At 49.2% G+C, this 16,438-nt stretch overlaps 1 protein-coding gene across 1 annotated transcript in view; it reads left to right on the plus strand.

The window, feature by feature from the left end:
* Nucleotides 1-16,438, plus strand: part of LOC129462230 (ubiquitin carboxyl-terminal hydrolase 32-like) — a 31,050-nt gene that overhangs the window by 1,421 nt on the left and 13,191 nt on the right. Inside the window, 1 exon segment of the mRNA XM_055242041.2 lies at nt 14,664-14,750. Within this exon segment, the coding sequence (XP_055098016.1) occupies nt 14,664-14,750 (87 nt within the window).

The following is a 16,438-nucleotide window of genomic DNA, read 5'->3' on the forward strand; positions in this document are numbered from 1 at the left end:
TCTGAAAGAATTGACAACAGAGTAACAGTGTATGTCATTAGGAAGCAGAGTGAGATTAAGGCAGTAGTTTAGCTGTATTTGTATAATTTGATACTTTTGCAACAAAACTTCATGCCTTTCCATTCTCTCCTTTTCCTCCCCCTTTTGTTCCTCTGTGCAGTCATTTAAAACTTGCTGTTCTTCAGGCATCTACTGGTGTTTCACACCTCCAGGTTTTTGCATACTCTGTCCACTTTGCTTGCAGTGTTTTTTGATGCCCCATCTGGCAAATTTCTCCTCATCCTTCAAATCATTCCAGATTCTGCTTTACAATCACCTCCACAAGGCCTCCCTAATTACTATTTCTGGACAGAGTTTGTACTTTATTCTTTCAGCACTTAATTCACCTTATTTTAATTATTTGTTGTGTTTCTTTCTTGTTTGTGAAGATTACGCCATTGCATTCCAGCCTGGGCAACAGAGCGAGACTCCATCTCAAAAAGAAAAAAAAAAGTGATCAATGACACTAGTAATCAGTGAAACGTAAATTAAAACAATATTATATCAGTGCACTCACCTGAACAGGTAAAATTAAACAGACTGACGGGGTTGCTAAGTAGAGCAACAAGAACTCTCATACCATGCTGATGAGAATATAAATTAATACAACTACTTTGGAATACAATTTTCTAGTTAAAGATAAGCAGTTCTACCTGTAGGTATCCACCCAAAAGATGTGTACCAGGAGATATGTACAAGAATATTCATAGCAGCATTATCTATAGTAGCCCCAAAATGAAAACATTACATGTCCATTAGTTGTAGAAGGGATTGGGAAGTTGAGATATATTAAGATAATGGGACATTATACAGGAATGAAAAATGAATGGGTTTGTAGTTATATCCAGTATAAATGAATCTCGTAAACCTAATGTTGATGGAAAGAAGCCAGACACAAAAGAATTAGGCTAGGCACGGTGGCTCACACCTGTAATCTTAGCATTTTGGGAGGCTGAGGTGGGATGATTGCTTGAGCCCAGGAGTTTAAGACCAGCCTGGGCAACATGGTGAAACCCCATCTCTACAGAAAATACAGAAGTTAGCTGGTGTGGTGCCACACACCTGTAGTCCCAGCTACTCAGGAGGCTGAGGCAAGAGAATCTCTCAAGCTCAGAAAGTAGAGGTTGCAGCAAGCTGAGATCACACCACTATGCTCCAGCCTGGATGACAGAGCTAGACCCCGTTTCAAAAAACAAACAAAGAAAACGAATTAAGTAATTCTGTTTATAAATATAAAAACTTTTAAAACAGGGAAAATGAAATCTAGTGTTTATTTACTTGTGCATAGGATATAAAACTGTAAAGAAAAGCAAGAAAGTGATTACTGTAACATTTAGAATATTTAATAGTTACCTTTGTGAGGAAGGGAGAATTTGTGATTTGGAGGAAGCAAATGGAAGGCTTTTGAGTGCTCACTATATTCTGTTTCTTAAACTCAGTGATAATGGAAAGCTAGTTGCTTTGTGATGATTATTTGAAATGTACTTTTTTTTTTTTTTTTTTTTTTTTTGCAATGGAGTTTTGCTCTTGTTGCCCAGGCTGGAGTGCAGTGGCAGGATCTCAACTCACCTCAACCTCCGCCTCCTGTGTTCAAGTGATTCTTCTGCCTCAGCCTCCCGAGTAGCTGGGATTACAGGCATGCGCCACCACGCCCGGCTAATTTTGTATTTTTAGTAGAGACAGGGTCTTTTTATGTTGGTTAGGCTGGTCTCGAACTCCCAACCTCAGGTGATCCACCCGCCTTGGCCTCCCAAAGTGCTGGAATTACAGGCACGAGCCATCACATCCAGCCAGAAATGTACCCTTTTACCTCTGATTTTTATTTTTCTCTGAATTAGTAGCCCTTGGCTTAAAGCTATTTGTTTTTTTTTTTTTTAGACAGAGTCTTGCTGTTGTCACCCAGGCTGGAGTGCAATGGCACGATCTCAGCTCACTGTACTCTCTGCCTCCTGGGTTCAAGTGATTCTCCTGCCTCGGCCTCCCAAGTATCTGGGACTACAGGCACCTGCCACCATGCCCAGATAATTTTTGTATTTTTAGTAGAGACAGGGTTTCACCATATTGGCCAGGCTGGTCTCGAACTCCTGACCTCATGATCCACCCGCCTCGGCCTCCCGAAGTGCTGGGATTACAGGCATGAGCCACTGCACCTGGCCCTGGCTTGAAGTTTCTAACCATGTTAATAACTGGGAGTAGAATTTATCTCAGTAGTAACTGAGAAAGTATGAGCCCTAGGGCACTAGGAGAAGTTCCTTAATGAGAGGATGAAAATTGTGTGGGTTTAGCTATGTTTTAAAATTTTATAAAATACTTGTACTGAACTCTGTCTGGATTTCGCTGGGTCTTATAATAATAGTAACATATGAAATAGGGTCTTAAAATTATGTATTTAAGCTTAAATGAAAATGGCAAAATAAAATGCTTAATAATTTGAATAAAGAAGGGTCTTTTTACTTAGAAACTAGCTAACTTAACCCCTAGTGAGTTGACAAGTTGCTGATTTAGGTTTTCTAACTACTCAATAAATACCAATCTTCTTAGGGAATTAAATGTTCAAAGGTTCAGCAGCTTTGGATAACCTTGAACTCCCACCAACCATTCCATTATACTAAATGTTTATTAAACAGCCATTTCCAGGATAATTCTGTGCAGTATCTCTATATTAAGGAATATCATAAATATCTCTTTAACATACTCAAAGCAAATTTTTAAAATTTTTACCTTACTTTTATCCTATCCTGTATTTAAAAAACAAGAAAAAAGATTAAAATCACTTAACTGCTTTTAGGAAGTTGGCTAAGCTTGTTACAAAATAGAATTACTAGGTTTCACAAATCTCCAAAACTTTGGGAACTGCCACTCTAACAACCACTATCAACAGCTTATCTCTAGAAAACTATAATTGAGAGTCTTATTTTTTTTTTTTCCACTGGCATCTTTTCATTTCTTATCCTTTTTTGGGACAGGTCTCACTCTACCTTCCAGGCTGGAGTGTAGTGGCACGATCACAGCTCACTGTACCCTCAACTTGCCAGACGCAAGCAATCCTCCCACCTCAGCCTCCTGTACAGCTGGGACTACAGACACATGCCACCATGCCCAGCTAATTGTATTTATTTCTTTATAGAGATGGGGTCTCCCTACATTGCCCATTCCGATCTCAAACTCCTGGGCTCAAGAGATCCTCTTGCCTCAGCCTCCCAAAGTGCTGGGATTACAGGCGTGAGCCACCACACCTTACTGGCATATTTTCTGGAGAAAAAAAGAGTCTTAATTGTTTAAAAGCCTTTAGCTATGAAGCTATTACTAGTTTTTACATGTGATTCAGTGTATGTGAGAAACGTTTATCAGAGAAAACTGTGGTTTGAATATATTAATTGCTGAAACCCAAGTTTGATAGAATAGGCAACAACTCTAAAACTGGCAATACCTCAGCGCTTTTAATGACTCCACTGTAACCGTTCTCTTTGTGTCAATAAAGATGGTTTTATAAACATAGAGAAGAATGTGATAGTGACTAATTGGAAATGGTGATAATGCCTGCCATTGGCAGGGTTAGAAGAACTAAAGGGAGGAATCAGAGGCCTGTCTTCTCAACTCTCTAGTCTCTTATTTGTACATACAGATGAGGACAGAACAGTGTTTCCTGTAATCTCAGGAGAATCACCCCAGCCTCTTTGGAATGCCATTGATTGTTCCATGTACTGTGCATACCCGGAAGAAAGACCTACATGATGCGGTTTGGATTCAAGTATCCTGGTTAGCGAGCCCACTCCCACCTCAGGAAGCTAGTAATCATGCCCAGGATCGGTGAGTTCAGGGGATCCATCTAAACCTGTGGTTTCCACACTCTAGAAAAATAATTTATATGAATTCTACATGACTGATAGGACCCAGCCTATGTCAAGTTAATCACTCTTGGAAGAACCACTCAGAGAGCATACAATTCAACCATTTGGTTTGATATTTGGAGTAGGAGAGACGATACAGCTTCCTCTTGCCAAACATTCTAGTGTCTAATAATCCTTCCATTCTCTAATCTTTTGCCTGGATTCATCCTGCTAATGCTTCAAGTAATATCCTTGTCTTCTGTGTTGCAAAAGTAGAGAGCATGAATTCACCAGGAAATTTGTATAATCTCAGTCCTCTGAAATTCAGAATGAGAGTGACTGCATACATGAACTCTGAAAAGTCTCATGATACAAAATAAAATTCTGTTGGATTATTTCCATACCATGTCATTCTTTTTTCCTTTTCCCTGACCATGTCATTTTTTTTTTTTTTTTTTTGAGACGGAGTCTCGCTCTGTCGCCCAGGCTGGAGTGCAGTGGCGCAATCTCGGCTCACTGCAAGCTCCGCCTCCCGGGTTCACGCCATTCTCCTGCCTCAGCCTTTCTGAGTATCTGGGACTACAGGCGCCCGCCACCACGCCCGGCTAATTTTTTTGTATTTTTAGTAGAGACAGGGTTTCGCCGTGGTCTTGATCTCCTGACCTCGTGATCCGCCCGCCTCGGCCTCCCAAAGTGCTGGGATTACAAGCGTGAGCCACCACGCCCGGCCCTGACCATGTCATTTTAACGTGAAGTAATTTCATAAATCTAGATAAAAATAATTAACATTTTCTGTTTTCTTTCCCTTTTTCCTACCACTGTTCTATTTGATTAGTAAATGCATTTACTCTGAATAATTTTTGGGATTGTGATGATGTCTTTTTTTTTTTTTTTTTTTTTTTATAGCAGCATGATTTATAGTCCTTTGGGTATATACCCAGTAATGGGATGGCTGGGTCAAATGGTATTTCTAGTTCTAGATCCCTGAGGAATTGCCACACTGTCTTCCACAATGGTTGAACTAGTTTACAGTCCCACCAACAGTGTAAAAGTGTTCCTGTTTCTCCACATCCTCTCCAGCACCTGTTGTTTCCTGACTTTTTATTTATTTTTTATTTATTTATTTATTTTATTTATTTATTTATTTTTTTATTATTAATTTTTTTTTGCACACAAAAACAATAAACATTTTCTAAAAATACATACAAACAAAAAGATGCGTATCAAACATATTAGGAAGGTTGCACATGGGAAGTCGGGGAATAGAAATGGGGGTGGGAGTTAAAATAAATGAGAGAGGGACTTTATACGGATCAGTGATAATAACTCAATCCTCTATTTGACAAAGAAGAGGGAGAAGGAAGAGGAAGAAAAAGAAAGTGAGATAAAGGATCAGAAAGGGAGGAAAATAGAAAAAATTAGAGTATGACTCCAGGGTAGACCTGTTTTGTTGTCATTGAGTTGGTTGGTTGGTTTGTCTGTTGTATTCTTCATGTTTCGCCAAGTTGGCCAGACTGGTCTCGAACTCCTAGCCCGAAGTGATCAACCCGCCTCGCCCCCCAGAGTGCCGGGACCACAGGCGTGAGCCACCACGTCCAGCCCCCACATTGCTTCTGGCCTCCGTGGTAGACCTCCCAGACGGAGCGGCCAGGCAGAGGAGCTCCTCACTTCTACCCAGACACGGGGCGGCCGGGCAGAGGGGCTCCTCACTTCCCAGACGGGGCGGCCAGGCAGAGACGCTCCTCACTTCTTCCCAGACGATAGGTGGCCGGGCAGAGGCGCTCCTCACTTCCCAGACGATGGGTGGTCGGGCAGAGGCGCTCCTCACTTTCCAGACGATGGGTGGCCGGGCAGAGGCGCTCCTCACCTCCCAGACGATGGGTGGCCGGGCAGAGGCGCTCCTCACCTCCCAGACGATGGGTGGCCGGGCAGAGGCGCTCCTCACCTCCCAGACGGGGCGGCCGGGCAGAGGCGCTCCTCACTTCTTCCCGACGGGGCGGCCGGGTAGAGGCGCTCCTCACTTCTTCCCGGACGGGGCGGCCGGGCAGAGGCGCTCCTCCCCTCTTCCCGGACGGGGCGGCCGGGCAGAGGCGCTCCTCCCCTCTTCCCGGACGGGGCGGCCGGGCAGAGGCGCTCCTCCCCTCTTCCCGGACGGGGCGGCCGGGCAGAGGCGCTCCTCACTTCTTCCCGGACGGGGCGGCCGGGCAGAGGCGCTCCTCACTTCTTCCCGGACGGGGCGGCCGGGCAGAGGCGCTCCTCACTTCTTCCCGGACGGGGCGGCCGGGCAGAGGCGCTCCTCCCCTCTTCCCGGACGGGGCGGCCGGGCAGAGGCGCTCCTCACTTCTTCCCGGACGGGGCGGCCGGGCAGAGGCGCTCCTCACTTCTTCCCGGACGGGGCGGCCGGGCAGAGGCGCTCCTCACTTCTTCCCGGACGGGGCGGCCGGGCAGAGGCGCTCCTCATTTCTTCCCGGACGGGGCGGCCGGGCAGAGGCGCTCCTCACTTCTTCCCGGACGGGGCGGCCGGGCAGAGGCGCTCCTCACTTCCCAGACGGTGGGTGGCCGGGCAGAGGCGCTCCTCACTTCCCAGACGATGGGTGGCCGGGCAGAGGCGCTCCTCACTTCTTCCCGGACGGGGCGCCCGGGCAGAGGCGCTCCTCATTTCTTCCCGGACGGGGCGGCCGGGCAGAGGCGCTCCTCACTTCCCAGACGGGGCGGCCGGGCAGAGGCGCTCCTGACTTCTTCCCGGACAGGGTGGCCGGGCAGAGGCGCTCCTCACTTCCTCCCGGACGGGGCGGCCGGGCAGAGGCGCTCCTCACTTCCTCCCGGACGGGGCGGCCGGGCAGAGGCGCTCCTCACTTCCTCCCGGACGGGGCGTCCGGGCAGAGGCGCTCCTCACCTCCCAGACGGGGCAGCCGGGCAGAGGCACTCCTCACTTCCCAGACGATGGGTGGCCGGGCAGAGGCGCTCCTCACTTCCCAGACGATGGGTGGCCGGGCAGAGGTGCTCCTCACTTCCCAGACGGGGTGGCTGGGCAGAGGCGCTCCTCACTTCCCAGACGGGGCGGCCGGGCAGAGGCGCTCCTCACCTCCCAGACAGTGGGCGGCCGGGCAGAGGCGCTCCTCACTTCCCAGACGGTGGGCGGCCGGGCAGAGGCGCTCCTCACTTCCCAGACGGTGGGTGGCCGGGCAGAGGCGCTCCTCACCTCCCAGACGGGGCGGCCGGGCAGAGGCACTCCTCACTTCCCAGACGATGGGTGGCCGGGCAGAGGCGCTCCTCACTTCCCAGACGATGGGTGGCCGGGCAGAGGTGCTCCTCACTTCCCAGACGGGGTGGCTGGGCAGAGGCGCTCCTCACTTCCCAGACGGGGCGGCCGGGCAGAGGCGCTCCTCACCTCCCAGACGGTGGGCGGCCGGGCAGAGGCGCTCCTCACTTCCCAGACGGTGGGCGGCCGGGCAGAGGCGCTCCTCACTTCCCAGACGGTGGGTGGCCGGGCAGAGGCGCTCCTCACTTCCCAGACGGTGGGTGGCCGGGCAGAGGCGCTCCTCACTTCCCAGACGGTGGGTGGCCGGGCAGAGGCGCTCCTCACTTCCCAGACGGGGCGGCCGGGCAGAGGCGCTCCTCACTTCCCAGACGGTGGGTGGCCGGGCAGAGGCGCTCCTCACTTCCCAGACGGTGGGTGGCCGGGCAGAGGCGCTCCTCACTTCCCAGACGGGGCGGCTGGGCAGAGGCGCTCCTCACTTCCCAGACGGTGGGTGGCCAGGCAGAGGCGCTCCTCACTTCCCAGACGATGGGTGGCCGGGCAGAGGCACTCCTCACTTCTTCCCGGATGGGGCGGCCGGGCAGAGGCACTCCTCACTTCTTCCCGGATGGGGCGCCTGGGCAGAGGCGCTCCTCATTTCTTCCCGGACGGGGCGGCCGGGCAGAGGCGCTCCTCACTTCTTCCCGGACGGGGCGGCCAGGCAGAGGCGCTCCTCACTTCTTCCCGGACGGGGCGGCCGGGCAAAGGCGCTCCTCACTTCCCAGACGGGGCGGCCGGACAGAGGCGCTCCTCACTTCTTCCTGGACGGGGCGGCCGGGCAGAGGCGCTCCTCACTTCTTCCCGGACGGGGCGGCCGGGCAGAGGCGCTCCTCACTTCCCAGACGGGGCGGCCGGGCAGAGGCACTCCTCACTTCCCAGATGATGGGTGGCCGGGCAGAGGCACTCCTCACTTCTTCCCGGATGGGGCGGCCGGGCAGAGGCGCTCCTTACTTCTTCCCGGATGGGGCGCCCGGGCAGAGGCGCTCCTCATTTCTTCCCGGACGGGGCGGCCGGGCAGAGGCGCTCCTCAGGCCGGGCAGAGGCGCTCCTCACTTCTTCCCGGACGGGGGCGGCCGGGCAGAGGCGCTCCTCACTTCTTCCCGGACGGGGCGGCCGGGCAGAGGCGCTCCTCACTTCTTCCCGGACGGGGCAGCCGGGCAGAGGCGCTCCTCACTTCTTCCCGGACGGGGCGGCCGGGCAGAGGCGCTCCTCACTTCTTCCCGGACGGGGCGGCCGGGCAGAGGCGCTCCTCACCTCTTCCCGGATGGGGCGGCCGGGCAGAGGCGCTCCTCACCTCCCAGACGATGGGAGGCCGGGCAGAGGCGCTCCTCACTTCCCAGACGATGGGTGGCCGGGCAGAGGCACTCCTCACTTCCCAGACGGTGGGTGGCCGGGCAGAGGCGCTCCTCACTTCCCAGACGGTGGGTGGCCGGGCAGAGGCGCTCCTCACTTCCCAGACGGTGGGTGGCCGGGCAGAGGTGCTCCTCACTTCCCAGACGGTGGGTGGCCGTGCAGAGGCGCTCCTCACTTCCCAGACAGGGCGGCCGGGCAGAGGCGCTCCTCACTTCCCAGACGGTGGGTGGCCGGGCAGAGGCGCTCCTCACTTCCCAGACGGTGGGCGGCCGGGCAGTGGCGCTCCTCACTTCCCAGATGGTGGGCGGCCGGGCAGTGGCGCTCCTCACTTCCCAGACGGGGCGGCCGGGCAGAGGCGCTCCTCACTTCCCAGACGGGGCGGCCGGGCAGAGGCGCTCCTCACCTCCCAGACGGGGCGGCCAGGCAGAGGTGCCCCTCACCTCCCAGACGGGGCGGCCGGGCAGAGGCGTTCCCCACCTTCCAGATGGGGCGGCGGCCGGGCAGGGGTTGCAATCCCAGCACCCTGGCAGGCCAAGGCAGGCGGCCGGGGGGTAGAGGCTGCCGCGAGGCCAGATCACGCCACCGCACTCCAGCCCGGGCAACACCGAGCACTGGGTGAGCGAGACTCCGTCTGTAGTCCCAGTACCTCGGGAGGCTGAGGCGGGCAGGCGTGAGGAGCCGGCGACCAGCGTGGCCAAGATGGCGAACGCGTGCCTGCATCCAAAGGAGAAAAGGCAGGCAGCGGTGGCGCGCGCCGGCAGTCCCAGGCAGTCCGTGGCGCGGCCAGCAGGAAAGCGAGTAGATTGCAGCCCGGGCCAGAGAGGGAGAGAAAGAAAGAAAGGAGGGAGGGAGGGAGGGAGGGAGGGAAGGAAGGTTGGTTGATATCTTATTTTTATCTCAATCAAATTGTAGATCATTTTCTTTTCTTTTTTTTTTTTTCTTTTCTTTATGACAGAGTTTTGCTCTTGTTGCCCAGGTTGGAGTGCAATGGCACGATCCTGGCTCACTGCAACCTCCACCTCCCCGGTTCAAATGATTCTCCTGCCTCAGCCTCCCGAGTAGCCAGGATTACAGGCATGCACCACCATGCCTGGCTAATTTTGTTTTTTCTGGTAGAGATGGGGTTTCTCCATGTTGGTCAGGCTGGTCTCAAATTCCCAACCTCAGGTGATCCGCCTGCCTCAGCCTCCCAAAGTGCTGGGATTACAGGCGTGAGCCACTGCACCCAGCCTGTAGATCATTTTCTTGCCATCATGGTACAAATGAGCGTTCTGTTTTATGGTAACTAAGAAAAGTTCTTTACTTATTTGTTATGATATGGGGTCTTTTGATTATTAGGGTAGGGCTTAGGATAAATACATCTTTTTTTTTTTTTTTTTGAGATAGATTCTTAATTTGTCACCCAGGCTGGAATGCAGTGGTGCGATTTTGGTTCACTGCAAACTCCGCCTCCAGGTTCAAGTGATTCTCATGCCTCAGACACCTGAGTAGCTGGGATTACAGATGCTCGCAACCACACCCAACTAATTTTTGTATTTTTAATAGAGACAGGGATTCACCATGTCGGCCAGGCTGATCTCGAACTCCTGGCCTCAAGTGATCCACCTACCTCAGCCTCCCAAAGTACTGGTATTACAGGTGTGAGCCACCACACCTGGCCAGATTTAAATTTAAAGTTTTAAATACATCTTTACTTAAATAAGTTATTTATTTATTTTTATTTTGTATTTTCTTGAGACGGAGTCTTGCTCTGTCACCCAGGCTGGAGTGCAGTGGTGCGATCTCGGCTCAACGCAACCTCCACCTCCCGGGTTCAAGCGATTCTCCTGCCTCAGCCTCCCGAGTCACTGGGATTACAGGTGCCTGCCACCATGCCTGGCTAGTTTTTGTATTTTTAGTACAGACAGGGTTTCACCAGGTTGGCCAGGCTGGTCTCAAACTCCTGACCTCAAGTGATCTGCCGGCCTCAGCCTCCCAAAGTGCTGGGATTACAGACATCAGCCATCACGCCCGGCCAAAATAAGTTATTTAAATAAATATTTAAAGTATTTATTTTAAGATTTAAATAAATCCTAAAGGAAAACTGCAAATAATAGATAAGCAGTTTAGTTAATGAATGTTGTGTTTAGCAAAGATGGAAGTTGGACAAGATTAAATTTGAAGTAATTGAATTAAAGAGCTTCTAGATGAGGGCTTTTCCCAGGACTTGCTAATGAATTGGATGTGGACTATAGGCAAAGAGGAATCCAGGCTGACTTCTTTTTTTGGGGGGGAGGAGGGGATGGAGACTTGCTCTGTCGCCAGGCTGGAGTGCAGTGGCATGATCTCGGCTCACTGCACCTCTGCCTCCCAGGTTCAAGCAATTCTTCTGCCTCAGCCTCCCGAGTAGCTGGGAGTACAGGTGCATGCCACCACATTTGGCTAATTTTTGTATTTTTAGTAGAGACAGGGTTTCACCATGTTGGCCAGGATGGTTTCGATCTCCTGACCTCATGATCCCACCTCAGCCTCCCAAAGTGGTGGGATTACAGGCCTGGGCCACTGCACCCGGCCCAGGCTGGCTTTTCACCCTGAACAATTGTTTGTGAACGGTAGTACCATTTAATGGAAAAAGGAAAACTGGAGAAGGAGCAGATTTTGGCAAGAAAAGACAGGAATCCAGTTAAATTCAAGAAGTCTATTATACATTCAAGTGGGAAATTCACTTGAATGTCCTCTGCTGGAGATATAAATATAGATGTCATCAACAAATAGGTGGTATTTAAAGCCCTGAGACCAGATGATTAACATTTAGAGAGTGAGAGTTAGAGAAGATTCCCATGATCTATACATGAACTCTGAACTGAGTTCATATGCATTCCGACATTTAGAGATTGAAAAGGGAAAAAGAAGCATCAAAAGAGATCGAGGCTGGGTGCAGTGGCTCATGCCTGTAATCCCAGCACTTCGGGAGGCCAAGGTGGGAGGATCACTTGAGGCCAAGAGTTCAAGACCAACCTGCCCAAGATGGCAAAACCCCATCTGTACTAAAAATGCAAAAATTAGCCAGGCATGATGGAACGTGCCTGTAATCCCAGCTACTTGGGTGGCTGAGGCATGAGAATCGCTTCAACCCTGGAGGTGGAAGTTGCAGTGAGCTGAGATCATACCACTGTACTCCAGCCTGGGCGACAGAGCAAGACTCTGTCTCAAAAGAGAGAGAGAGAGAGAGAGATTGAGAAGGAGCAGCCCGTAACGTAAGAAGAAAACCAGGAGTTAAGTGAAGGAAGTATTTCAAGAAACGAGTGATAATTGTTTCAAATGCTACAAAGGACTGGGAATTGCCCACTGGATTTGATAAAATGGTCTTTGGTGATCTTTGTGAAAGCTATTTTAGTATAGATAAAGGAGTAGAGATTGGAGTGGGTTAAAGAGGGAATGGTCCTTTGGACATTAAAGAAGATAGCCAGGCATGGTAGCTCTCACCTGATTCTAGTGGTACTTGGTAAAGTTATGGATGAAATAAGAGTGGACTGGAGTTGATGATTTTTATAGTTGGGTAATGAATACATGGGGTGTTCATTGTATAGTTCTCAACTTCTTGAGTGTTTATGTCAATAAATTTTAAATTTTAGATTAAATGGACAAAATCCTGGAATTAAGGGTCTATGTAGAAGAGTGATTATTTTCAGGGACAGTGGGTAAAGGGGCAAGTGAGGATTTCAGGGCAGCAATTGGAGGTTTCTCTTGGGTGAAAGAATCATTAGAATAGGGGTGTTTGAATAAGTAACCCAAAAAGATAGGAGGTGGTGGTTGCAAAGTAGGATACTTGGAATTGAGATTTTGGAGGTAGAAAAGTTTGTATTCACAAGGTCTAGAATATGACATTCGGAGAGGGTTTACATATGGGATGGAGGAAGTTATTGTTGGAAGAGAGAAGACCAAGTTACTGTTGTATTAATTGCATTGATGTTGATGTCACCAAGAATAATAACAGGAGAAGTGGTGGAGAAAAAACACAGTGAACTGGGTGCTGCAATCTTTAGTGAGTAAAGAAGATATGTACCTTCCAAGGAGGAATAGCAGCTGGCATAATTCAGTAGCACATGCTACAAAGAAGCTGGAACACAGTGAACTGGGTGCTGCAATCTTTAGTGAGTAAAGATGATATGTACCTTCCAAGGAGGAATAGCAGGTGGCATAATTCAGTAGCACATGCTACAAAGAAGCTAGAAAAGGAAGGAAGAAGAAACCATGTACAAGTGGCATAGCAATAAGGAAGAGATCTATTTTACCTCCAGGTTCTGGAATGTATGAGAATAAAAAGTGCAGAGGGTAGGGTGTGGTGACTCACACCTGTAATCCCAGCACTTTAGGAGGCTGAGGCAGGAGGATCACTTGAGCCCAGGAGTTCAAGACAAGGCTGGACAACATGGGAAAATGCTGTCTTTACAAAAAATGTAAAAATTAGCCAGGTATGGTGGCGCATGCCTGTAATCCTAGCTACTTGGGAGGCTGATATGGGAGGATCACCTGAGCCCAGAAAGGTGGAGGCTGCTTGAGCCATAATCACGCCATTGCACTCCAGCTTGGGCAACAGAGTGATACCCTGTCTCAAAAAAAATGGAAAAACTCTGCAGGGGGAGCAGGATTCTCAAGAAAGCCAGGCTTCATTCAGTTAGAGCAAAAAGGTAACAAATTTTCAGAAGAGAAGTGCTGCACAGCTTCCTATGAGAGTGCTACTTGATTGTTTTATCCCGTTATCTTTCTTTTGATTCCTCACTTATTGCTGCCCTGAGTTGGACATGGTACTAGACAGTACAGGCTATCAATGATCATTCACTGGATGAGTTATGCAGAAAGATGGGAACTCCTATGCCAGATGTGACCCTCACTTTTGCCCTTACAGTGACTCTTTATCATGGTTTCATTACCTTCAATGGCCCACGTAATAACCACTATCAGTTGCCAGATGAGCTGTAAAGTATGCCACTCTTATGTTATATTCCTTGCATTGCTTCCTTCTCCCCCACCCCCAGCTTTATTGAACTACAATTGACAAGTAGGAATTGTATATACATCTAAGGCACACAGCTTATGTTTCGATAATATGTATAAATTGTTGCACTGCTCCTTGTTAGGGCAAGGATGAGTAAATTTTTTTAAAAGTTGGAAAATTCACAGGGCCATCTTGACATAATCATTGGCAGTTAAAAGAAGTTACTCCATGGTGTATATGTGCCACATTTTCTTAATCCAGTCTATCGTTGTTGGACATTTGGCTTGGTTCCAAGTCTTTGCTATTGTGAATAGTGCCGCAGTAAACCTAAGAGTGCATGTGTCTTTATAGCAGCGTGATTTATAATCCTTTGGGTATATACCCAGTAATGGGATTGCTGGGTCAAATGGTATTTCTAGTTCTAGATCCCTGAGGAATCGCCACACTGACTTCCACAATGGTTGAACTAGTTTATAGTCCCACCAGCAGTGTAAAAGTGTTCCTATTTCTCCACATCCTCTCCAGCATCTGTTGTTTCCTGACTTTTTAATGGTCACCATTCTAACTGGTGTGAGATGGGTGCAGCACACCAACATGGCACATGTATACATATGTAACAAATGTACGCTAAAACTTAAAGTATAATAATAATAAAAAGAAGTTACTCCAAAAATGTATGTAGCTTATAACTCTGAGTAGTTAAGGCAGTACTTAGCATGTACCACATCAGCGATTCTGACTAAAGAAGACTTCTAAATATACAGCTTTCTGCAGTGTGTCAGTGTTCTTGTCATGGAAAGATCAAATTATTTTAGTTTAATGTGAGTTAAATCCTCTGATAGAATTAAGGCTGAAGGATAATTGGTATTTGATTGCATGATTAGCTTATCTTGTAAAATTTTTCTTGAGCCACATGGACTCCCTTAGAGACATCTGGTAGTCGTACGTCTACCCTTCTGTAAGCCCAGATAGAGTATGGGAAGCCAGAGTGTATTTGGTACTGGGCTGCAGCTAATGGATTAGGGTAAGTAACATTGAGCTGTCAACATGAGCATACTGCTGTGGCAAATGCCCCTTCCTAGGATTACTTCAAGAGAAGATGAAAAGGAGTTGGACCTTGAACCAGAAATGCTTCTTACACTCTTTTTGTTCTCTTCTGTTTCAGTGATGACAGTATGGGCTATCAATATCCATTCACTCTACGAGTTGTGCTGAAAGATGGGAACTCCTGTGCCTGGTGCCCATGGTCTAGGTAAAGTGACCTGCAAAAGAATTACTTTAGTAGAATTTCAGCTTTAGATATTATACGATTTTCATAAGATTTCCAATTTTGAGAAGTAAATAGTGAATAATGAGAAACTTAAGAATTGTGGCTGGGCACGGTGGCTCACGCCTGTAAAATCCCATCACTTTGGGAAGCCGAGGTGGGTGGATCACCTGAGATCAGGAGTTTGAGACCAGCCTAACCTGGTAAAACCCCGTCTCTACTAAAAATACAAAAATTAGCGGGGCGTGGTGGTGCATGCCTGTAATCCCAGCTACTTGGGAGACTGAGGCAGGAGAATCACTTGAACCCAGGAGGTGGAGGTTGCAGTGAGCCAAGGTTGCACCACTGCACTCCAGCCTGGGCAACAAGAGCAAAACTCTGTCTCAAAAAAAGTTTTTCACTTCCTTTTGAGGTCAATAGATAAGTTTTGCTTTTGAGACTTAGCTGGTTTTATAAACTACAGTCCATACCAAATTCATAGCTTGTGATAGACATTTAATACTCTATAACTTCACCTCTCCTTTTTTGTTTTGTTTTGTTTTGTTTTGAGATGGAGTCTCACTCTGTCGCCCAGGCTGGGGTGCAGTGGCTCAATCTTGGCTCACTGCAACCTCTGCCTCCCAGGTTCAAGCAATTCTCCTGCCTCAGCCTCCTGAGTAGCTGGGACTACAGGTGCGCACCACTGTACCCAGCTAATTTTTGTATTTTTAGTAGAAATGGGGTTTCGCCGTGTTAGGCTGGTCTCGAACTCCTGACCTCAGGTGATCCACCCACCTCAGCCTCCCAAAGTGCTGAGATTATAGGTGTGAGCCACCACGCCAAGCCTCTCCTTAAATATAAATAAGTTTGCCAGTTCTGAGCACAGTAGACCATAGTCTTTACTAGACCTTGCTGGAAATCTGTTCTTGGTTTTTAAAGAGTTACAGAGATTGATTGGTCATTGCTGTTACAGCAGGGAAGGTGCCTAATGACACTAAAGTCCACCTTTAGAGAACTGCAATAGACTTAGCAGACTGAGTCTAAAGTAGGCATGGCCGGGCGCGGTGGCTCCCGCCTGTAATCCCAGCACTTTGGGAGGCTGAGGCGGGCGGATCACGAGGTCAGGAGATCGAGACCATCCTGGCTAACATGGTGAAAACCCGTCTCTACTAAAAATACAAAAAATTAGCCAGGCGTGGTGGCGGGCGCCTGTAGTCCCAGCTACTTGGAAGGCTGAGGCAGGAGAATTGCTTGAACCCGGGAGGTGGAGCTTGCAGTGAGCCCAGATAGCACCACTGCACTCCAGCCCGGGCAACAGAGTGAGGATCCTTCTCAAGAAAAATAATAATAATAATAAAGTAGGCACTGGAACCATGACTTTATTATGTCCTCCTCCCCTACCCCATCTCCCACCCCACCCCTGCAACTCTATAAACTTTTTTTTTTTTTTTTGTGAAACACAGTCTCACTCTGTCGCCCAGGCTGGAGTGCAATAGTGAGACCTCGGCTCACTGCAACCTCCACCTCCCAGGTTCAAGCAATTCTCCTGCCTCAGACTCCCAAGTAGCTGGGATTATAGGTGCCTGCCACCATACTTGGCTAATTTTTGTAGTTTTAGTAGAGACAGGGTTTCACCATGTTGGTGAGACTGATCTCGAACTCCTGACTTCAGGTGATCCACCCACCTTGGCCTC

This window comes from Symphalangus syndactylus, chromosome 14 (genome assembly GCF_028878055.3).
Source record: "Symphalangus syndactylus isolate Jambi chromosome 14, NHGRI_mSymSyn1-v2.1_pri, whole genome shotgun sequence".
NCBI lineage: Eukaryota > Metazoa > Chordata > Mammalia > Primates > Hylobatidae > Symphalangus > Symphalangus syndactylus.